The 24,820-nt window shown below is 42.8% G+C and overlaps 1 protein-coding gene across 2 annotated transcripts in view; it reads left to right on the forward strand.

Annotated features, from left to right (window-relative positions):
* The window catches only part of XYLT1 (xylosyltransferase 1), a 178,315-nt gene that overhangs the window by 33,938 nt on the left and 119,557 nt on the right, over positions 1 to 24,820 (forward strand). Inside the window, exon 2 of one of the 2 annotated variants that reach the window (XM_053957225.1) lies at positions 9,972 to 10,010. The exons of the other annotated variant lie outside the window; for it this stretch is intronic. Within the exon in view, the coding sequence (XP_053813200.1) occupies positions 9,972 to 10,010 (39 nt within the window). The remainder of the gene's footprint in view (positions 1 to 9,971; positions 10,011 to 24,820) is intronic. 2 annotated transcript variants of the gene reach the window in all.

The raw sequence follows: 24,820 nt of genomic DNA on the forward strand, positions 1-24,820 counted from the left end.
GCCATCTGAAGGCCAGTGCAAAATGAAGCTGCTGTAGGTCCATCTGGATGACAATTGCTGTTTACCAACACACAATACCTGTCTGATATGTGGAAGTGGCAGATTTTGCCTCTCTGTCATCATTGTGACTGTAGTGAGCCAAAGCAGTGCTGGAAGCCTGTTCCAGAAGAGAGAGGGAGCCTCTCTTGGCAGAGGCAGGTGTGCTGTGTATGCAGGGGTGGCTTATTGAAAATAGATTGCAGATGGTGTGACATCAGTGATGCAAAGAAGAGGGTTTAGAGGGAAGGAAAAGAAGAAAAGCCTGGAAATTAAGGATGGAGGTGAGAGGTTCCTCACTGACTGCTTCCCCGATCAGTCAACAAGCAGCAGTTGCTTTGCACTGTAATACTGCAGCCCTTTCTTTTGCCTGTGCATGTTTCTTGTCATGCCATCAAATGTGTGATGTTGGAGCAAGGTTTGTTTAAGAATGGTTTGAAATCATGGGGTTTGGGTACTGTTATTGTGTCCCATCTTAGTACAACGTGTTGGCTTCAGCTCGTCAGTTGGAAATAAATGATCCTGTGGGGCTGCAGTGATTTTCATGGTGGTGCAGCACAAATACAGCTGCAATGTGCACCAGTGTAGGGTTCAAACCTGAGCTCCTACAGTGTATTACTAAGCACTTGGCTGTTTATGAGGGGCTTAATAGCATCACATGAATGGATTGGTAGCTAAATGAAGGATTGACGAAGCTAATCTCTGTGAGAATCCTCTTTAATGAGTTAATGAGGTGTTCTTATGGGCTCCCTACACACACAGATGCTAATGAGAGTTTTTCTAACTTACCAAGTGATGAAACTTGGATCTGCATCCAGACTGATAATAAAAATGATGGATAGGTTCTGTTATTTGGGAAAAATATGTTTTAGTTCTGGCATGAAAACTGCAGAAGGGAGCCAAAACTGCTGTTCTACCTGCATATTCTTTATCTTTTCCTGTAGCTTATTGATAAAACTCAAAGTCTAGTGCTAAACCCTCAATACTACCAAAGCTGAAAATCAGCAGCTGTACTTTAAAAAAGTAAATTATCTATTTCATCATTTAAAGATCAGTGTTACCTGTTGTAACAAATTCTGTTGTTAAAAGTTTCATTCAAATTTTTCAAAAAGTTGTTTGTTTGGTCAGGATTTTTTTGGCCATATCTGTTGTTCTGGGTTAGGAATTTTTGTTTATTTGTTTCTTTAATTTTCTCCTCCCCTGTCATAAAGATTGGAATGTAGTAAGTTCATGTAGAGGAAGTGTCTGGTCCTATATGGATTTATCAGGGACTTTAATCCATAACCCCACAAATTTTTAAGCTGTATCAGGGAGATCATAAAAACACAACTTGATGGGATTTAAGGCATTTGTGTAATTTTTAGTGGTGGGATTTTCTTTTCCTGGCTATGTTTGACTGGGACGTCTCAGCCTTCCTCTTGTCAGTGCATTCCTGCCATGTGCCAAGGGCTGCGTTGCTGCCACACGTCTCGTTTGGCTCTTGGGCAGCAGGAAGTTCTGTTATTTCAGGGTGGCCAGCAGGGGAGATGTGCAGTGCTGTGTGCTCGGGGTGAGGGCGATGGATGACAGGCTGCTGTGGCTGGAGCATGCCAGCCCTGCCTGCCAAGGATCTGGGAGCAGGATCCTGGTGCTGGACGTGTCCCCTTCACCTTACAGCATCCTTGCACCCGTCAGACACAATCGAGCTTTAATGCAATCATCAGATTTTGTTGGCATGCTCTTTAATCCTCGTTCCAGGTCATTAATGAATTTGTTCAGTATGACCTCCCCTCAGCTCAATACAGTGCCATTTATCATTATTGTTTGTTTACAGTCCTGCAGCCAGTTCTCAATTCCAGTGCTGTGCTTGCCCCTTCCCAAGTCTTTTTGAATTAATTTTTCAATTAGGATTTCGTGGGACACATATGCTGTCCTAAAATCCAGAAAATATGACCTCCTCTGTGTTCCTTTCATCCACTGCTCTCTAACTCTATCAAAGAACAAATAAAGCAATTAAATTTGTCTGGCAGGCTTTATTCTGTATGAAGCTATATGGGCTGCTTCTTGTTCTATTACCCTCAGGATTTTTAGCTGGATTTTCTTAAAGCTGATTTTCCCTTGCCTTTCCCTTTCCCTCAAGAAAAACCCAGGGCTGTGTTCCTAGCCTCTTGGTGTCCTCAGTTTATTCTTTTGAAAGATCCTTCTCATGAGAATAGCAGGATGGAAAGGCTCAGGGCAGGACCCTGGTTCTGTGCCAAGCTCTGCTCCTCTCTGGGAGAGCCCTGGGTGGTTCAGGAGGGTTCAGACCTGAAGCTGCTGCTCACAGCAGCGTTTGGTGACTCCCCAGTGTGGCTGTCATTGAACAGCCGTGCTTTGCTCTGCTTTGAGAGCAGGGACTGCATGGGTGTCTTCTTCTGTGTGTAGTGCCAAATCTGGTGAAAATGTGCTTTCTTTTTGTTGTTGTTGGGGTAATGCCAACACCACTTAAGCTGGCCCACCATCGTGTCTCTCTCTTTTCCAAGTGCTTTGATGTGGATTTCCAGCTTGATTACCTGCAATAGCTCCAAGTGCAGCATGCAGCCCTTGTGCTGACTGGCTGATTTCTGTTCACAGCCCGCCTTAGCTTTGAAACTGGCCCTGCCCTGTTCCCTTCAGCTGCTCCTTTAACTTTGGAACGTGTTCCTTTCTGTGCAGGCTTTAATTTGCTTCTGGTAACTTACTGGTCTAGAAACTTCAAATGAGCCTGATCTTTAAATTTGGCCAGGGTTTTCTTGCTGATTTTTTTACATTGTGTCCTGTGTCAGATAATATTCAGGCAGCTTGTTCTCATAAGAGTTGACAAATGGAATGGTTGTCAGACAGGACATTTTTTCCCCTATAAATGCAATGCTTATATTCTCAAGTGAATTAGTGTCTCCTTCCATGTGCCTTTTTATGTAGCTGTTTAAGACACTTGGTTACTCTATAAATATAGACTCCTCCAGCTCTATTAAAATGTTGCATAAGGACACATGTCATTTTTTCTTCTTTTTTTTTTTTTTCCTTTCCATCACTAGAACTACAAATAACCCACATCCATGAGTGTAAGTACATTTGAAATCATACCCAGGCTGTACCTCCTGGGGTGCCCTCGTGGAGGCTTGCATAGCAGCATCTGCTGGGGAAGTGGGCATGAAGCTGTGGTTCACAGCAGTGAGGGTGTGTGGGATGTACAGAGATGAGCTGGGCCATGGGGGGAAAAGATCTTTGTCAGCAGCATCCGGTGCACTTTGCCATCTCTAAGCAGCCCAGTTATATTGATCTATTAGATTAGTGTTCCTTGTCTTTTTACACATTTGCATTTTATGCTAAAATTTCGTCTGCCACCTGAAACCAGCTGAGCAGTTTGTTAGAACAACTGAACAGTGCAGCAAAGCTGTGGCTCCTGCCAGCTCTTAATAAATTATTAAGGAAAACAGGACAGTTGACCCTTGCTGTGAGTTGGTCAGATGTATCATTCTTAAACACAGATTTGGAAAGTGGTGTTGGAGCAGCTGAGCTGTATTGAGGTGTCAGGGCTGAAAGATAAGTGTGCCTGGAGTTAATAAGTGAAAACATTTGCTGTCGCTCCTACCTGTGAGACAGCACGTCTGGCCTGGGGAGCTGACATATTCAAAATGTCAGAGCAGCCTGGGACAGCAGCATTTCAGTGGCCAGGCATATTTTACAGACATCTGGGAAAGCTCCCTGCTGCTATCAGTGTGCTGCAGTCGCTGGCCCTGGCTATGTTCACATGTCTGTGCTGAGCTGGCTGCTGCAGATACTTTTCAGGTGGTAAAAGACACCAGAGATAGGAATAATTCCAGCTTCATTTGTAACTGGAACAGTAATAGACAGAAGATTCAGTGTGTGGCTTAAATGTTCAGTAAGATGGTATGGATTTATTCTGGGTAATGGTTTTTATGGAGGTATTAGGGAGTTCTGGGCTATTTCTGGGCACTTACTGTTATTGTAAGCTAAGGAATCGTAGGTGTTGCTGCAGTTTAGGTTCTGTAAATTCCTATAGTCTTCTGTACAACTCCTGCAGACAAAAGAACAGTTTTATCTTCACTAAAAAGCAAGGAGCTAGCAGGCCTTAGATTTAACTGAGCTGCTCTTTCACTGATGGATAAGCATGCGATTGTTCATGAGGAACTGCATCTTCTTGGGAGAAGACACAGACCCTCAGATTTTTGGCTTTGAAGGAGCTATACAGATCTGTTTTACTAGCCAAGGACTAGAACACTTTGTACCAAAGCCATCAAATGTTAAAGGCTGCAATTGTTTCTGGCGGCAAAATATCCAGAGTTGGAATAGGCAGGGGAGGAGAGGAGGCGGGGTAGCCCGGTATGTGAGGGGGTGTTTTGATTGTCTAGAGCCTGTATTTTATACGTAGGGTGTTGCCCAAGAGTGTACTTTTATGGAGCTGATCATGAAAGTCTGCATCGTAAATTTTGATGGGTGTCCTGGCTTAAGATGCTCTCCCATTCTTTGCAGCTTCTCAGCAAACTAGTTGAGAAAGCGATCTGCAGTAAATACATTTTCACCCAGTGGTTTTTGCTTAGTTAGGATCAGTTCTGCAATTTGGCCACACAAACATTCATTTGTCAAAATTAAGGGCTGGCAGAAGCCACGTGGGCTCACGTTACTACTGAAGAGCAGGTTGGTTAAGCTGTGCACCAGTGAGGTTGTTGGCACTGATGGCAGCTCAGTGGTTTGGAGCAGCCTCTGCACGCTCTGGTGGCCTGAGAGCTCACAGGAGCTGCAGGACCACCCAATGCCTCTGACTGGGGGTGTTCCACAACCACATCTTGTCACTGCACTGCCACTCAGACCGCCCTGGAAATGCTCACTCTTTACAGACATTGGTGCAGCTTCTGATGGTGGGCAACATGATGAAAGTCAGATCTGCAATTCCATTTTCTGGGTGACTGCAGAGTTTCCTGTACCTTGCCCTGCAGCTCGTGCCCAGCTGGCAGGACTGGCACTGCTGGGAAGTCACTCTTCCCCAAATAAGTCAGCATGTGAGATAGCTGGTGGTGCAGAGGCAGCTGTTAATGTGACTTGTAGCTAAGGGTTACAATTAAGGTTACTGAACACTTCCTGTAATTAGAGGCTGGGTTTCACTGCAGGGACATGCCTGCAGGGAAACTCCGAGCGTTGGTGCCCTGGCTGCTGCTCCAGGGCACTCGTGTCACCACCATCCTTAGGATGTGTGGGATGTTACCTGACTTGTGTTCCACCTCACTAGTGGAGAGGTGGCAGAAACACAGGGAAATGGCAGTCCAGGCAGTCCCTCCAAATCCTGTTGTTTTGTTTTACTTTTCGTTTCTGTGAATAAACAAAGGTTTTGAGCCACATTCAAATGTAGGGAAAAAAACACAGGCTGGCAGGCTAACAAACCTCTGGGTCATAAAATGAGTCAGCAGAAGAGACGAAGCAACAGTGCCCTGGGATAGCTGTAATCCTCAACTGCAAATTGTAAAAACAGCACTGCCCACACAGGGAGCTGCTGTTACGTGGTCCTGCCTTGCAGGCTGCAGAGCAATTGGAGAGAACATGTGAAATGTCACTTCTGGTGAATATTTTGTATCTTTGTCTGAACCTGTGGTTTCATGGGAAGAAGTATTTGGTGGTGGTGCTGGCATTTGTTACTGCTACTTGCCTTCTTGCCCTGTCCTAACTGCTGGTTCTTTCTTGGTATCCTCCTGCTCCTGCCTTTACTGGCCACCTCTGCTGCACCAGCTCAGCCCTAGTGGCATGAGCTGACTGAAAGAACTGATTCAGCTGTAAAGTGACATAGAATAAATCAATAAAACTAAAAAAGAACTTTACAAGCCAGTTTCCCTGTATGTCTCAGGGTCCAGCTGCACAAAACCTGGAAAACCTGCTGTAGTGCAGGTGCTGAGGTTCTGGGGTGAGGGCACCTGTGACTGGCACTGATACTGGGGGCCATTGCCTTGTGCTAAGCCACACACAGATCTGTGCTGCCTGCAGGGATGGAGAGAAGTGACTAGAAATGAGTGAAAATTGCTCATCAAGTATAAAATATCCTTTGAAGTTTCTGCCCCACTCACCAAAGCTGCACAGAGCTGCACTGGTACCAGAGGTGTGCAGTCCAGAAGTGATGGGAGGGGCAGTGAGCAGGAGGTTTGTCTGCAGGGACAGGTCCAGTGCAGCCAACAGCACTTGGAGTCTAAGCCCTGGGCTTTCCTGCAGTCAGGCTGAGGTCACGTGTGATTAGATTGAAGCAAAGTTGGAGTTACCATAGTCAAACCTGGTGTCTCTTCAAACTGCTGGAAGAACATCTTTTGTGGCATGGGGGAGAGGCATGTCTTATGGTCAAGGTCCTAGACTTTGCAGGTTTTTCTCATATTTCCCATGTGGCTTTGGAATACTTTGTTTATTAGTCTGTACCTCAGTTCCTCCAACCCTTCCTATCTTTTAGTTTTGTTTTGGGAAAATTGCAAAGTATTTGAAAACATGTGTATTTCCCCCATGGGAGTGAGACATTAACCCATTAGGAAAGACACAGTGGCCAAACCCCAGAGCTGAGCTGCTGTTCTCAGTGTCACCTTTCAATAGTAAACAGTCTTACCCTGATCAGTCTTTAAAGGTGATCAGTGTGTCAGGCTGTTTATACAGCACTGTCATAGTGTTTACACTCCAACCCCACTACAGATTTCATTTGATCACAAGCACTGGAGATTAATGATTCATAGCACTTGAAAAATGGCAGTCTGAAATTTCAGATGGGATGATTGCTGTTGTCCCTGGGGTTTAGTTATCACAGATCTTGTGGTTCTGTGTCAGGCTGCTGAAACCTGCTAGAATTAAAGTGGAACATAACAGACCAACCAAAACTTTGCTTGGAATGGTGCCAGTTATTCTGCTGTTTTTCCTGAGTGTTTGTGTGATAATTTGCTCTCTTACTTTTTGTTAGCAACTGATAATCAATGAGGGCAGGCAGGTTGGACAAAGCACAGAAGTTGTACCTTTAAAAAAAGAAGTGTGTACCCTCATCTCTCACATGTGGGCTATTCCTGGGCACACAGTCATCCATCGCTGTGCATCAGGCCATGCATGGGAGCTGGAGGAGAACTCTGGGATTTACCAAAATATGACATTTATTTGGCACTAGTGATAGGCAGATGATTTTAAGAGCATGTCTCTTCCTGCAATAAGAGTGAAAGTCTTTCTGACTTTGAGCTTGAATTTTAAAACTATTTTTTGCTGTTGAAAATCAAATTTGACTGTATTTATGTCCTCCACCTTCTTTGCCCTCCTCAGTTTCCTTATTGCCTTGCTTAAAGAGGAGAATTGGGATGTATTCTCTGCAGTTGTGTTTTGGGGACCCTCAGATTGGCTCCAAGAGCTGTCCTGAGTGTATCTGTAACTCCAGGAGGGAAGCAGGAAAGTAGAGTGGGCAGCTGGGAATGGGGTGAAAGAAAACACCTCTTTGCAGGGCAGAGGTGGCATCCAGAGACAATCCAGCCACATCTCTTTGTTTCAGTCAGTGGAGTGCAGGTTGAGAGGCAGCAGTGTTGTACATTGATCTGCAGCTGGGAGAAAGGTTTGGGTTTTTCCCTATCACCATCTCTAGCAATTGTGCAAAAAAGCGTGAGCTGGGCAATGAGTTAACTTGGATTGTTCATACTTTTGCACATAAAAGCCAAGCTTTGTTCTTTTTCCTCAGATAATTTGTAAGAGAATGTGACATTTGAGTGTTGTGGGTTCTAATGATGGTACAAAACAATCCCCCTTGCAATGCTGCACAATGGTGACTGCACAAGTGAATACAATTCATCACAGCCAAAATGAGGGGGGAAATAAACAGGAAAAACTGTAGATCACAGGCCCATGCTGATGCATGGTGAAATAATGCCATTCAAAACCTGGTTTATATTTACAGCTTTCATTGGTCCAGGAAGTTTTGGAAATTAGTAATTAACGTAAGAAATCCATTCTATTCAGGAAATATTGGACTGAGTTTGTCTAGCTTTTAAGTAGTCTGAAGCCTTATCTCTTACAGGAATCCCCTGATCTTTCCAGGATGTTTTATACATACAGTAGCTACTTCCTCTTACGGAAATATTGTCATTTGGAAGTGAACAGTACATGTTGAAAAGGCTTTTGTCTGTAGTCAAATTGGCACCAACTGAGAAAATCCAGATGATCTCCCAAAGGGGAGCCTGTGCAGCTGAGCTGTTTTTTGTTACAGTAGTATTTTGCTTTTTGTATTAAACACACTTTGTATTCTGTCTGCCCCACACACCTGCTAATGTTGTGATCCTCTTGCTACGATGTAAATGTGAGTGGGACAATGGAGGACAGTGTTGTGACCAAACTAGCATTGCTTAAGAGTCCAGCTGCAAAATGGATGAGTTTATCCCAGCTAAGTCTGTATGAGACGAGCAGTGAGTGTTGCCTTCATTTGTTTTAGAGTAAGGCAGTCCAAGGACAAGAGTCCTCTCACCTCATCTCTCACCTTCAGATGATTTCTTTCCTTCTCTAGCTTAGCTGATGACATGATATTTGGATTTCATTGAGGTTTCTCAGTTTCCTTGCAGTCTTGGTGTCATTTGGCCAGTTAGTCAGATAATATCTACTACAGCTGTGTCATAATGGTGCTCTGGTGTTAAATGTAACCTTTCATCAGCTGTTGTAAGTTAGCAGTGTGACAGGGGTAATCATGGGCTTTTTCACCTGTGCACACTGTGCTGCCTGACCCATGGCTTGCTGAGTGGAGGGAAGGTGTGTCAAGGCTTTCAAGGCAAATTTCCTCCTTAACCTTTTTTTCCTGGTTGAAGCTTGTTTCTTCATTAGTATATTTATGGTGGTGGTTAAAACAAAAGCTGCTTTATAGACATAATTAAAAGTAAAAGCGATATATAGTTTCTTGGAGGAAGCTGACTTTTTTCTTTCCTTTTCATTCTGTTCTGTGATTTAGCCAAAGTGAGACTCACAATGGCTCAAAATTCAAAATTAGTCTCAGGAGCCCAATAATCAGATAGACAAGAATTTTCTGAACTAAAAGTGTCTAATTGAGACAGATGTGATGGATTTAAGAGAGAGCACTATTGACCTGGTTCCACTCTGTTAGGCTTTCCAATTAAACAAGATGTGGAGAGTAAGACCTTGCAGAGTAATACCTGGACTGGCAGGACTGAGGTTTTAAATGTTCCTTATGTTTTAAAATATGTGCTTTTAAAGATTTTGCTTGAGTGCTAATCCCAGAACAGTAATGATGGAGTTTCCTACAGGGATGTCATCTCTTGCTAATCTTTTAATTAATAGGCTAAATAGACGATTTTGCGCTTTTGTGTTTAGAAGTTTTTTAATGAGGTTTGAATCCTCTGGCCAAGCTAAGCTAAGAGTTCAGATTTTGACACCAAGGGAGATGCCAGACTGCAGAAAATGTACAGTGCACTTGCATTATAATGCAAAAGAGAAGCTTTAAGAAATGTAATGGAAAACAAAATAACTACAGCTAACTGCAGCTGTTGAGAAGAAAAATTTTGGCAAGGATGGCCAACCCTTTCACCATCAAGTCTTGATCAACTTTCTGAAAAGGTCTTAATGCCTTGAAATTACAGAAGCACCAATCAAATATTAGTCTGATCTAAAACCAGTCAGCTGTAATCTAAGAATTGTAAAAGAGCATCAAATCAAAGCTGTGAGGGCCTGCACATGGCCCTCTGGTATACTCCTGTTACTGCAAGTTTTTTTGCTCATCCAAATATTGTAGAGATTCTGTAAGTTCTGTGTGATTTCTAGATGTCTGAAAAAGTGGTAAATCTTAAAAAGATAATCCTGCCATCCTTGTTCAAGCAGGTGTGTTTGTTCCCGATATCGCCACTTTAGACCTGTAACAGCTCAGAACACCTCCTTTTCCACTATTCCAGAGTAATGGCTCTTTCTGTCTGCTCTCTTTGTAGATTGAACCTCCTAGTCCCTACACCAGCTTGGAGACTCAGGTTAGTACTACCCCCATCCCACTTCTTTCTGGCAAGAGATTCTCTGAAAGCGAGGGCTGGGCTGGTGTTGCCCTCCATATTTATGGTGTTTACCACTGGTGGTGTCCCTGGAGAGGGTGCAGCTGTAGCAGTAGCTCCTGACATGACTGGCTGGGCAAGGAGAGAAGCAGCTTCCTGACAGGAAGCAGCAGGTGCAGATGGTGAGGAAGGACCTGGTGTGAGGCTGGACAGCAGCAGAATTGACTTGTATGTGTTGGAAGAGAGGACACAGTCCTCAAGGCAGAGTGAGCATCCTTTCATGGTGTTCTCATTTCTTTTCATGTATTCTGCTTCCCAGCCTTTTTCCAATTCCTGCTGCTGGTGTTACTCTCAAACACTTGTGCTACTGATTTTTTCTTTAGACATTACAATGAAAGGTAATGAATCTGTGGAGCTGCCTGGCACCAGAAGGTCAAAGTGACAGAAGGGATTTTACAAAGTCACTGATGCTTTGATTTGTGTTTTCTAACAAGGCAGCATCATTGATTTCCATTCTTGCTGATCTTTGGGAGACAGCAAAGGCTATGGAACTTGCATACTGAAGATAAGTGTTTATTCAGAACACATTTCCAATGCCCCTGAGTGACTGCATAAATATTTCTACCTTTGTCTTCTGCTGGCCTTTCTCTGGAGAAAGCTTTTGACTGTTTTGTTATTTGTTTCAACAAGCCTACTACATCTGTTTTATGGACCTAATTTCAGAGCCAAGTCCTTGTGAGTAAAAACTGGCAAGGAAGGATCACACAGAGTTTGTTAAACACAGTGGCATTAGAAAGTGGTATCAAAATACAGTGTACGTAATAAAGTACTGATCTGTGCATGCTGTTGAAGTAATAATGTAAGTTTTTACATTATTACTGACTTGAAATAGTGTAAGAACATGAGTTTGTGTTAGGGAAGGTGCTAGGGGAGAATGCACATGTGAATATGAGCAAGAGAACTTTTCATGTAGAGGAGAAGGAAGTGACAAGATCATCAGCTCCAGCTGGTGGAGTGCTCCAGCTGCTGTGAATTATGGCTGAGGGAGTGCCCTCAGCCCCAACAGACCTCCTCCTTACCCTGCCCTGCCAGCCTGCATCCTCTCTGACCTGCATGGCATTCCCTCTTCTGGCCCATTACCTCCTTGCTAAGACTCCCAGCAAGACTGCCAGTCCCAAAGTTTCCATATTTTCAAGGGATCTTAATATTGTTGTGGTCAGGGAAGGCACAGATGCATTATTTAATGAATAATAAAGGTAGAAATTAAGTGTGTCCTCTTATGTATTGGAATTTCTGTCAGCATTACTGAAAGCCACGTCTGCTTCTGAATCCATTTTCTGTAGAAAGCTGATTTGTTCTGATGTTGAAATAGATGAGTAGAGTCAAAACTTCTTATAGGCAATGCACTTGTGTCCCAAAGTGTTGTAGAGGCTGCTCACATGCAGGAGCTGAGAGCAGGAGGTGTCCTGGAGTGGGGAGGGAACAGACTGTGTCTCTGTGAGAGGCAGAAGTACATCTGGAGGACCTTCTCAGCTGAGGGTCAGCAGCTTTGGTTTCTAGGGATGTATTTCTCTTTACCTGAAGTAAACAGATTCAGATTAACAATGGAAGCTGATGGTTTACATCCCGACTAAGAAATTAGCAGTCTTAGCTGCAAGTGTCTCTGTTTTCTCTGCTGTGAGAAAGCAGAAGAATAACATCAGCAGCTTTAATGTTTTACAGACTTGAATGAGATGTTAGCTCCTATGGTTAGTAAAGAATCTCCAAATTTGCAGAAGTTTCCTATATGCTTTAATCTCCTCTTTCTTTGGGGGCAGATGAGAGCAGAGCATTGCACTTTGTTCATTTGAGTAGACTGGTGAGCAGCTTCTCTGCTGGGTGGTTTCCTGCACAATCTTGGCATGAATCAGCTCATTTTAGAATTTTTCTCCACTGCCTTCTGGTTTCCTGTCTCGCCTTGGTTTGGTTGGTATTTTGAATGTTGACATTTCAAACCCATGCTGTGCTCTGGAGGCTTTCTCATTAATTTTTCGTATAATTTCCCCTCCTTTCCCTGGTCTTTCAATCAGCTGTTGAAAATTTTACAGGTATGGCTGCAAGTGGCCTTCTGAAGAGAGAGTGGGTACTCTTCCAGCGTGTTCAGCTTCAGCAGATCTCTCTGAACTCCCATATAAAGATATACTTTGGTTTGTGTGCAAATGAAGAAAGTATTGACTTGAGAGCTAAGCAAGTGTTCTCCCTGATACTTTTTCAAGGAAAAGATGCACAATTCCTTCATGTTCTCTCTTTTAGAGGCTTATCAAAGCAGTTTGTTCAAATTGGACCTGCCAAATCACACTACTTGTGCTAATCAAATACTATAGTGGGGATAAGTGTGATTCCTTCATACCTACCTGTGCTGGGACAGTGTGTCACAACTTGATACAGTCAGATAAGTTTCTGTTATTCCTCATTTGATTTTCTTTCCCCCAAGTGTGATTATATAGCTCACAAACAACTATTCTTTAGCTTTTCTCACGTTAAATGGTGTGTAAAAAGCATGAATCATGTAATTTATAAATTTGGTGCAACAGATTAACAACTACTTAATCACTTAAGTTCAAGGGAGTGGCAAATTTATTTGCAGTGTGTTGCAGATGATTTTCATCTAGGGTAAAACCTAGAAACTTGGTCTTAATTGGGAGAAAAAAAAAAACAAACATTTTAAACAAGCCTCCCATTTCCTATCTCTAAATCTCACCGTGGGCTAATGCCAAATCCAGATACCCCTGAGGTGTTTGATAAGGTCACATCAGGATTCTTTTGGAGCGCTCAGGCGTGTTTGCCTGCACTATCACACAAAGAGAAACTGAGCAAACTCTGGGGTGAAGCAAACAAAAAGAGAATGAAAGCTGTTTTCAGCAGCTTAGATGTTTATACATTACATCTGAAGCAGCTGTGACTGTTTGTGACTCCTTTTCTCATGATTTCAGAAGTTATCTCCATTAATGAGATTGTGGCTGTTTCCATTTTGCACTTCCCATCCTCCATTTCACAGAAATAGCAAGAGCCAAATGGGACACCTTTAGCAGCATTTAGCCCAGAGATAAATTTTGGCCGGGTTTTCCATTCCCTTGGAGCAATGAAGTTTGTTATTGTCTTTGGGTTACAGAGGTGGTTGTTGCTGTCCTTCCAAAGCTGGGGCTTTGTGCCTGTTACAAGCTGTGTGATGGGATGCTGTGGAGCCCTCCAAGGCTGGCTGGTACAGGAGCATGGAATATTGTACCTGGCAGAGGGAAAGGGGCTCTGTGCAACAGAGGGACTGAGCAATCAGTGCAGCTGTGGCAGCTTTTACCTCTGCCCTCACCTGTGTGAGGTGAACCTTGCCCTGTGTTGGCCTCAGCCTGGCTGTGCTCAGTGCCTGCTCTGAGAGCTGCTCTCTGAGGGGTGCTGGGCTAAGCCTCATGGCTGGGTGGGAAGTGGTTGGTTTTGTGTCTCTTGGAATTTCTTTGAGTTTTATTGTTGCCTCGTGTTAGAAACCTGGGGATTTTTTCAGTTTTACTAAATATTAGTGAAAAAAACCCATGAATCCAGGAAGCTTGGAGCCTGTAGAAAAAGAGTGCCTTGTAGTTTTTGTGACAAGATAATTGTGATTGGTAACACCACAAGCATGGAGTCTTTAGTAAAATCCTGTTGTGAAGATAAAAGGAAACTTCCAGGGTAATTGCTTTTCAGAATGCAGATAAATATTTTTCTTCCGAAGCATTAGTTTGGGGAGTGAGGAGGGATCCATGCCAGTCCATGATGTGCCAAGGCAAGTAAAGACCTGACCTGTCTAAGGGGACATGGCCACTGGGGAAAATTCTGCAATTTCTTGTGGTGACTGTGCACACAGTAATTGAGGATTTTGCACTCAGCTGTCAAAATGAAGAGGAAACAGTGTGTTTTCCTTCCTGCTGAGGAGCATGAAAATAAGTAGAATTCATGAACTTCCTTCTGAAATCTTCATAAAGCAGTCCCCACTGCAATCAAATTGCTGAGCTGCTGTTCTCTAATAATCAGGTACTCTGATTTTAGCAAAGATAAGCTCAGAAACACAGTGGCTAGAAATGTCCCCATTGTTAAACCACACAGGAAGGAGTTTAGGTATTATAAGGGGAATGCATCTTCAAATCTCTCTGCTGAATGGGTCCCTTTTGGATATGGGTAGAAAATTGCCTGCAGCATTAACTGGGTATTATTTGCATTGAAGATACTGAGGTACAATCTCTTGCAGTATTTTGGGAGGTTTTAACTTCTCCTACACACACTGTGCAACTTTTCTTACCTACACCCCTTGTATGGGATTCAGCCATGGACACAGAAAGGAAGCACTTAATGGCTTTGAGCTTGGACACTATGAACAAACTGAGAAGTCTGCCATTGAAAGCCACTGGAGTTCTTTGCAGTAGTCTTGCATGAAAAGGCAACACATTGTGTGTTGGAAACCTTCTTCCAATGTTGGAAAGCTTGAATTTTATATGAAACCTCTTTTAAAAATCAAGGTTTTTTTTTTTTTTTTTTTTTTAAAGCTTACATAAAGCTTTCTAATTTATGTAAGAAAAAAAAGCACTTTTCAGCTCACAGTGACCTGGGTGCTTGTAATAATGTAATTCCTTTCTCTTGTTCTTTGCAGGGTGTTTGATATTTTCAGCATGTTTTCAGTCTGCTTGGTGCTTGTAAAAGCTGTCCCATGGACAGGGCTGAGAATGAAATCTCCTCTGTGAGAGCTGCAGCCTGGGCAAACTTCCCAGAGCCAGCACATGCAGAAGGGAACTTCTGTGATGGACAGGAGGGTATTTTCTACTCTTACCTGAACGCTGCAGCCACAGCTTGCTAAGCATCCTTGCTCTCATTTAATTAAGCCTGAACTACAGCTTGTATTCTCTGCATGTCAGCTCTGAGTTGGATTTCTTTTTGTTCCCAAAAGTATTCCTGAGCTGTCCAGTGGCTTTTCTGTCCCTTCTATATGCTTATTTGATAAAACATACTTGTCTTTTCTATAAATGGGCAAGTTTTAATTGTCCCTAAGCTCATTCAAGCATGGTGAAGCTTCAGGAACATGGGATGTTCTTATGCAGTTGTCTTTAATTATGAATATTTTTAACAGTGCACTTACCAAAGCCTTATGCTTCCAAGCTATGATTTTAAAAAATTAGGGAAAATATGATATTTCCCAGCAGTACCCTTTTAATTTGAACTGCATTCAAAATGCTTAGCAGCAATAGCTAATTTTGGTGAAGGAAACAAAATTGAGTTCTGTGCTTGTCTGTTTTTATTGTTTAGGGCAAATTGGCAAAAGGGAAGATATACAAATTATAAAGTATCTATATTAAGTTAATTATAATCAATCGCTCTCAAAGCCAAATGTGTCATTCTGATTCTGTTTCTGCTGTACTGTAAAGCTATTCTATGCTGTAACACTCTGTATTTCAAGTGACATCACAGAACAGGAAAAAGCTTGATTTTTTTCAGAGTAATGATTGTGGAGATAAAACATAAAATATTAATATTTGATAGCATGAGGTCTGGCTAATTGCTTAAATAAAGCTCTAAGGCACATCTTTGCTCATAACAAATAGTTGTACTACCAAAAATATTTGGAGACTAATTGAATGCTTGGGTATCTGTTTCATTTCTTTAAGTGAGCTAAATGTAGAAGTTGTTCTGATAAATATATCTAGGAATAAAGAAATACTTCATATCTCACTGATTGAAAATACAATATGTATTTGTGATAGTTGTGATGTTGAAGTGAGGGCTGTAAAAGATTTTAGCGCTGCTTACTTTTTCCTGTGTGTCACTTGCTGCCAGAACATCAAAACAGGAGGAACTCGCCTGTTATTTTCCCATCCTGTGCTGGGTGGGTCCCATTCCTCCCCTCCTAGGCTTACACTGGAGAGTGTGCTTAATCACAAGCACCCAGTGAGCAGTGAGGAAAATGTGAGTTGACTTGCCAGGGTGAAGGTTGTGCAGCAGGCAGGACAAAAAGCTGTGTGCAGGTGACCTGGTTCACGTTGCCCTCTGTGGGTGTTTTCTGCACAGCATTTCTTGAAATCTATCTGGGGTGCATTTTGCTTTGGGGTTGGTTTGAAATGACACTGAAACGTGGGGTCTGTTTGTGTTTTATTTCATTTTCTGTAATAGCTACAGCTGAACACAACTGAAAAGGCTTCTGTGATGCTGCTTTTTTCCCCCACACACTCTCCTGCAATTTTTCTCACGTTATGCTGGGAATAGACCTCAGTGGCATAAATAGCTTCTGCATAGCAAAGTGATTTAAAGTGTTAATTCCATTATTGGCATGGAGAAACACAGCACAGAAAATAAAAATGCACCAAGAATTTCTTACAAACAATCAGATAATAATTGGATAAATATAGACGTGCACAGCTGTGTTTTACATGCAGCACTTTCCAGATCTAGTTACAATAATTTTGTAGCCAGGGCAGCTTTGAAGTGGCTGTGCCCACTTCCATGTAATACACTGAGACTTGTGTCTGTTTCTGTAATTGCCCCTCCCTTGAGTCCTGCAGCCCCCAGCACAAGGAGAACCCACTCCCAGAACTCTTGTTCCCTGTGCACAGGGAAGATTCCTGTGGAAGATTCTTTTGCTCACCTGCCTGGGCTGCTGCACAGATCACACAGGCATTTTTCACATTCACCTTCCTCCTCCTCTGGCTGCCTTGTTTTACAGCCCTGTTGATGTAGCTGTACATCCCTGGAGTCTGGCTCACTGCAGAGCTCCCCAGTATCCCTTGGTGGGGAATTAACTGGGCTGTAGGCCCAGTAAAAGTCTATCAGTAGTTGGTAAATCCCACAGAGATACAGAGCTCTGTGTTACCTGCTCCTGTGTTCTGGCTTCTGATTGGGAAAATGACTGTAACTGGTGGGCTGTAGTGCTGAAGCCAAAGCAAGATTTAAAAGACACAAATGTTTGATTGTCTTGCCTTACAACAAGGCACAGTTTATTGCCACAGTTGATGATGATGCTGAGGCAGTGGGCAATCTGCCAGTTGTCACTCCCAAAGCTGCTAGCTGGACATTTGTAGAAGTGATAAAATTTGTCCAAAAACATCTTGCCATGGGAAATTAAGGAAGGAAGCTAATAATTTTGGGTTATTTGAAATAATCCCTGTATTTCCTTTTCAGGAAAAAGGAACCAAAATTGTGACTTGCTGGTGTGGCCCCTTGTTAGTACTGGTGGGAAATGTGTGGTTCCTTTCCCTGACTGGAAATCTTGTGCTGGCCCAGGCCAAACAGGTGACTTTTGCAGTGGAAATGGCACGTCCCACAGGCACCAGCTACTCCCCTCCCCTTCAGCACCTTTTTGTGGCATCCCAGTTGTGATTACAGGGACAGCCCTGGCTGTGACCCATCCCATCCAGTCACACAGACAGCCTTGCACTCCTCTATCAGTTGGATTTCCAGCAAGCCATGCATTAGATAAGGCTGTATGAGCTCTTGGAAATGTGTCCAGTAATTGACAGAGCATCTGAATTTGAGGCTTGCCTTTCAAAGCTCCAGCCAGAGCCTGCATTACTGCCTGAGCTCAGTGCATTGTGTGTGTGTAGAGAGCTGTCAGCCTCAGAACAGGATTAGCAAAATCTGTCATGCAGCAAAAATAGCGAGGTTGTGAGAGTCGTGCCTCTCGCAGCAGCACAGCCCTGGGGCAGAGCCAGAGTGTGCCTCTCCGGTGTTTGGCATTCACAGCCCATCACCCCAAAGCATTGCTTATATCCTCGAAGCAAAACAAAACCAAACATACCACCCTGCCAGGATTTCTTCTATCTGTGAAAGGGGTGGAGTTTTCTCTGGTGGGGAGCTCTTGCCTGAGAGGTGGGAGCCCCAGAGAAGCCCTGTCCTTAGGCTGAGGTGGCACAACCCCTCTGTGACTGCAGCCCAGGGTGGCCTGGCCACGCTGCCCTGTGCCCCACACCTGGGCACTGAGACTTTGGAGAGTGCAAGCCACTCTGTCCCTGGCAGGACAGGTCAGTTCCCTGGCCCTTGTTGCAGGACTGTTTCTCTACGTCATATGTGCTGCTAAACTGGAGGGAAAAAATCAGCAGTTTTAGGATGGAAATCGTGGCTGGGGAGCCTGTGGTGCCGGCTGCTGTTAGGTAGCAAGTGCCAGGGGCTGCCATTGGTAATGGGTTGATAATTTGTAAGGCCAAGCTTGAAGTGGAGCTTCCAAGAAAGGTTTTGCTACAAGCAGGTTTGATGAGTTCCTTTCTCTACTTTGAGAGTCAGCTGTAAAACAATTGTAAACCTGAAATAGTTTTCGTCTTGCTGCTTATGCACAATACAATTTATTATATGTGTTATTCAATGACTCCACAGGAACCAGAAAGAAAGAAAGAAAAAAGAATTATTATTATTTCTTTGTTCCTATGTCTTTTAGCATTTAATTGTGCTTTATCCTATGTAGTGTTACCTACATTTCTAATTGCTTTTGACTGTCTTCTAATGATTGCGTTTACATACAGCAAACAAAATATTTTTAATAAATGCTGATAATTAAATCATGGTATTAGAAGAGCAAGCACTTAGTGTCTGTAAAATGACACTAAGTTAATTATTTACAAATTATCTAGATGCTAATTTGGTTGTGGTCTTCGACATTTGGTTTCTTAGTAAGCAGGAAACAAGTGATGTTTGATCACTGCTTACAGAGCACCTTTTCTGGCAGCTCAGCTTTGAACTTGTGTTGGCACTGTTATCACCGTACTTGCTAGCTGAACATAGTGTCTTATGGAGGTCAAAAAGTTAGCCTTGGCTACTAGGTGGTTTGTTGGTTTTTTAAGGGCAAAAAAGCAAAAGACAGTTTAAATAACAAATAAGGCACCAAGTCAGCCTTTTGTGAACCTTTTCTAAAGGTGTGCTGGCTGTTCCTTTGCCTATGAAAACAAGAAATGTTGTGTAAATGGGGTTTTTTAAGTTTTTATTTTAGGCATCAAACGGACCTATTCTTCACATTCATTTTTTATTCTCTTGTTGAATAGCTTTGTGTTCTTTATAGCCCAGCCTTTCAAAACTGACACACAGAAAACTGTTGATGTTTTTTATCTTGTCTTTAAATTCTGACGTGGAGCCTAAGTTTAAACATGCACATGTCCCTGCTCCAGATTTCTTGTGTCACCCAGTGCAGGAGTCCCTTTCTGGCTCTCGTGGTCCTGTGGCAGTTGGATAGCCTGGCACAAAAAGTGCTGATGATGTGTCAGCACTGCTCCTGTCAGTGAATCGGTGTTTGTGTGGGAGATTTAGCACACGTAAAACTTGGCCATTCATAAGGAAATTAGTTAGTTCAGCATTTTTATTTAAAAGGTCCCTGACAGATGCAGGTTGTGCTGTGCAGGAGGAGCTGCCCCAGTTGCAGCTTGCAAGGTCTCTGTGGTTTCAGTGGGTGCATGTTTGCTGGGCAGAGCTCCTCTGGCTTTCCCACAGGAAGGCTGCAAGTCCCAGCATGGCTCCAGCTGGCCTGAGGCAAACTGATGGACTTGGAAAGCCCAAAAGCTTTAGAGAAGCTAAAACTCAAATGAAGCTCTTGTCGGGGTTCATACTCAGCTGTAGTGACCATGAGGGGCTGTGTACAGGCAATGTGTGTGAGTAGCCTGCAGATTTGATGAAGTGACTGGCTTCCATCTCCATGACAAACAGGTTTCTGGCATGTATCTGTTTCTTGTGGTGCCAGAGACTGGAAAGCCACGTTGTGTCCATTGCCTGGAGGATGCCACAGAAGTCACAGCAAAACACCAAGCAGCTTCTGCAGAGTTGGTGGAGCTGGTGTGGTGCCTGTGAATCCGGGGCTGTGCAGATTTCATTCATGTTAAAGACATTTAGGGATTGTGTCTGGGTATGTACTATATTTAAAAATATATTTAATATGAATTTCCCACTGTTCCAGCTTGTACTAAACATTGATTATTTTGGTAAATTGTGGTTCCAGCTTAGAGGTAACAGTTTTTCCTTGCAGGCCATACACCATGATGCACACGCCAGTTTGGGAGCTGTTCCTTTACTGTGCAGTAAAGGAAGTTAGTAAAGACCTGTTTTGATTTATTGTTACACAAAGTATCATGACTGATCCATAGGTGTGTGCCACTTCTGACCACTACCTGAAAATTCACCCTGAAGTCCATGCTGTTAAAAGATGAGAGCATCATTTCAAATTGCATCTGCTCCAGAGTGGACTGGGAGGCTTTGGCATAGTGCCTAGTTTATACTAAGCTTGCCAGCAAAGGAAGTTAATCAAAAATTGTTGGTCCAAGGTGAATTCTTGCTCTGTTTTAGCTTAAATGACTTTCCACAGTAGACAGTCCTACATCTTGAGCTAATCCGTTCAACTCCAGGAATAGGTTGTATATTTTCAAAAGTGTGATTTCCTTGCAAATGCTCCTGAAACAGCAGTCTGAGCCTGTGTGCTCCATCCAACACCAATCCAAATATTGGCATAATTCAGAAAATGGCATTTGTCCATCTGTTGAGTGGGAGAGTCGGCATTGCAGTCAGTCAAAGACCAGTGGTGTCCCAGCTGGTAATTCTAATTTTCATTGGGATCATCAAACCCTCTCCTGCCCCTCGCTCCCATCATCTCAGCTGGTCATGAAAATGCAGAATTAGAAAGCTGGGGAAGGTCATCCTGGGAAATTCAAACTATAAAGGGTCAGCAGGGCTTGCCTCTCTGCCAAGGTGTGCTGTCAGACACATGTGCTGTCTGGCAGAGATGCTCTGTTCCCAAAAGAAGGTTTTTTCTTTCTCAGAGTGTTTCTCTTGAGTATCCCTGTTCCTCTTCAGATTTTCCTCCCTTGTCACCTCACTGATGTAACTGCTGTGGCTCTGACAGCATATGCTTTTCCTCCTAGGTTTCATGTTCTTAATTAGAATTTAACTTTTAGTTTGATGTGTCCCGTTTTCTGAATGTTTTTCAAACTGAGATTCCTTGTGCCTAATGTCTGCATTCCCTCTGTGGCAGTTAATTTTGTTCCAGTAATATTTGCAAATATGCTGCCTGAAGTAGAACACTTTCTTGATGTCCTTATTTCCATTATTGTCTGCCTTTGTGGTATTGGGTGTATCTGAATAACTTAAGTATTTTGATGTCTGAAAAATACAGTGGGGCTAAATTCTGTCAGTACTATTTGCTTTTTCTATCCATATTCAAAATTATAGGACTTAGGCTGAAATCAGACGTGTCTTTCTACTTATGAAACTGTTGTTTTTGCTAGATATTTCGAAATCTTGAATAACTGTATGTTTCCACAAGAGAAAGTAATTTACAGAGCTGAGTAATAGCTCTTACTCAGTAAAACACAAGACTTGCAAGTCAGGCAGTTGCATCTATGTGAATGCTCACTTGCTTTGGATTGAAGGTGCTGTTTAAGTGTTTCCCCAAGTCCTGGGCCCTGATGCAAAAATAGATGCTTATAATTTCAGTGAATTAGCTTTTGCTGTCTTAATAGGCTTTTTAATTATTTATTGGCAGCGATGCTGAAAGGCGGTGAATTTCCAGGATGTGTGCACTTTGAGTCAACAAATGTGAACAACTGCCTTTAAAATGCCTGCTTCAGCATTCAATAGGAGAGAAGGATCCATTAGGCTGGTCACAATCACAGGAGTGCAAATGCTGTGCAAAGACTGAGTGAAATTCCTAAAAATGCTGAAGGGTGTTTGCCAGACTACTTGAAGGCATCCAGCTGTCCTTGCCTGTGAATGAGAGTCCCATAAAGCTGAGTAGGAAAAGCTTTTCTTGGCAATTGTAGGGTTTAGATATCTGAGGTGGTTTTTCACTTCAAAACAAAACCATGTCTTTTGATAATTTCATAAAAGGCGAGCAGAAGATAATCCTTAAGCCCAGTGCTATATGCATGCACATACCAGAGAGGTCCTGAAGGTTCAGGGGTTTGTCCTGCTGCTGAGCAGGAGAGAATTATGGCAGTCACCAGGTAATTCAAATTCCACAAGTCTTTTCTTTACCAATGTTTGGAGCACAGTGGCAATGCATGCTGTTGAGAAGTAGCATGTGTGCTGCAAACTCCTGGTCTTAAACATTCATGTAGTCCCCCAGAGAAATTCCTTGTTAAAAAAGGAGAGGTTAGAGCAGGAATTTTATTTTCTCAGTCTCCTAGTTGTCATATTTTCCTGATAAACCTCAGCCATGCAGTAGCAAAGACAGAATGTCTGCCCAAAGCACCAGTCTGCCCCAGCCTGAGCAGTACCAGAAATGCCCATTTCACGGGGGCCCGAGCTCAGGCTGGGCAGTGGAGCCTGGTGAGTGGTACCTCTGGAAATGGAAGTGCCAGGTACTGTGACCAACAGCCAGGGGCAAAGTCTTACATTGCAGCTTTAATTAAAGCATCTCAGGGAATTTGCATCATCTAAACATTATAACGCTCAGCAGGAACTTTGAGTCAAAGCCAAAGGATAATAAGAATTAAACCACATTTCACCCATGTACATTACAAGGATTTATATTCTTTGCTGGCACTGAATAATGCATTACTGTGGTGTCATAACTGGTGTTACATATGACCTTATAAAATGCTGTGATCCTTTCAAGCATTTATTATTAAGTAAAAAACTAAGTATTTTTTTTCCCAGCTATCCCACTTTCATGTTTTTTTCAAGTTTAAAATTGGTTTTGGAACATAGCCTAGAAAGAACAATTACACTAGCATCATTATTTTTAGGAAAATTTGCATAGCTTGCTTTTACACAGGTATATAAAGACATAATGGTACTAGATGGAGAAGGATAGCTGTAAAGTGCTTTGCTTTTCTTTGCCAAAATTTCATTTAAGCATGAGATATCATCTCAGGGATTGAGAACAAACTTGTAATTTCAGAGAAAAATATGAAAGCTGCTTCTCCAGTATAAACTTTTGTTATGTGTAACCAGAGACTAACAAAAGTAATAAGAAATAACAAATAGCTTAAAATAAAGAGTATCTTGTGTCCCTGTAATAAAGCATATGTGCATCTAAGGAAGAAAGTGGACAAAAAGGAATCAGCACAGTCCTTATCAGTCACTCTTTGATCAGGTGGAGGAGAAACCTTCAAGACCACACTGCAAGTTGCCAGCCAGGCCACTAAGTTTCTTTATTTGGCTTTTTGGTTCTTCTCTCCTGTTACTGGTGTTCAACAGCCACTTCTCCTTGCAGCCCTTTGCAAGGAGAACCCTTTGCAAGGTGATGTTGTCTTTACTGCTTGCTGCCGCCGTTGATTTCTAGGCAGTCCACGCTGCTAAAATTATTTTTAAAGTTTGTCTTAAGTAAATAAGGTTAATGAAATGGATGGAAACGCAAAAATTACTCTGTCTGAGGTAATGAAGAGAATAAAAGGTGGCAGTTCAGGATGACTCTGGGTGAAATAGATGTGAAGCCTCAGTGGAATCTCTGAGGTCTCCAGAATTTAGGTTCTGAAAATCCTCTGTGAGCTTTGAAATGTCACCAAATTCATACTAAGCTGAGGCAGGGCTGTGACTGTTCACATGTGTACCTGTCTGCTCTGCACAGAGAGCTGACCCCGGGGTAGCAGCGAGCTGCACTGGCAGACAGTGTCCAGCTGCACTGGCCAGGCCAGTTCCCTGGGGCAGAGGGCAAGGGAGGGCTCAGAGGAGTTGCTCCCCACTGGTATTTTCCTGACAAAAGCCAGCCCAATGTCTGTAACACCTCTGTGCCCAGGCTGGTTGTTTCTTGAGCAGCTGAGCGTTTCCTCTGAAGTACTACTGTGCTAACTGGGCTTTTTCCACAAGGACCTTTAGCATAATTTTATTCTTAATTAACTCTGAGCCAGCCTTCCAAACTGTTCCCATGACATGTGGCTAAAGCAGGACTGCTGTGTAATCTGTGCACCATATGTAGGTAGGTAGAAAACAATATATTTCCCCTTTTGGTCTCTAATTCTTTTTTTGTATCAGATTTTTTGTCCTGTAGCCTAAACTCTCAAATGCTTACCAAAAACTTGAAAGGGCCTTGTCTTAGAAAACTTCCCCTTAGTTATATGCCTTCCTTTGCATCTGCTGGCATCAGCACTCTGTCCCTTAAGCATTTTGCTTTAGTGCAAGTGTTGCAGGTGCCAAGTGCAGCCTCCCTGCTTTTTGATATTATCTGTTGCTGTTAAATATATAAAGCTGAAAATAGTTGTGCTTTTGAAGGAATGTGGTTCTCCTGCTGATTTACAGACTCAGTGTAGCTGAGCTCTACCAGTATCAAATTCATATGAGGTATGCCCAGTTAGTGGGATCACTGAAAATGAGTTAGTGCTGATGTTTCTCCACAGAGCTGCATGAATACAGAATTTCTTGGCATTAGCTAAAAATTGTTAACAAGATCCCCTTGTTATTTAACAAAGCACTAAGTACTTGTCCAGAGAGCACAGTAACAACCTTCAGGCAGATTTTTAAACACCCAAACAAGCTTAAGGCAAGTAATTTGGAATTTTTGCATTACCTTTCATGTCTTATTCTTAGGGTTTGTTTGTGTTCTTACTGCTCTTGTGTGACTCAAAAGTACAGGCAAATGTTAGCCAGGAGTAAAGGTTATTATTTTTATTGTCATTGTAACAAAGTTAAGCTGTCTCTGGGTCACTGCATGTTGAGCCCAGGTGATGCTGAGATCTGAGCAGGACAAAGGGATGCTCAACTGCTCTTCTGTCCGTGATGTCTTACAGCAGAAGCACCAGATAGCGTGGACAAGGCTTAATTCTACTTATATTTCTGCAAGTTTCTCTTGAACTTGTAGCTGTCATAAACCAGCTGCTCTTCAGCACCTCATCCAC

The sequence above is a fragment of the Vidua chalybeata genome, chromosome 16, assembly GCF_026979565.1.
Source record: "Vidua chalybeata isolate OUT-0048 chromosome 16, bVidCha1 merged haplotype, whole genome shotgun sequence".
Taxonomy (NCBI): domain Eukaryota; kingdom Metazoa; phylum Chordata; class Aves; order Passeriformes; family Viduidae; genus Vidua; species Vidua chalybeata.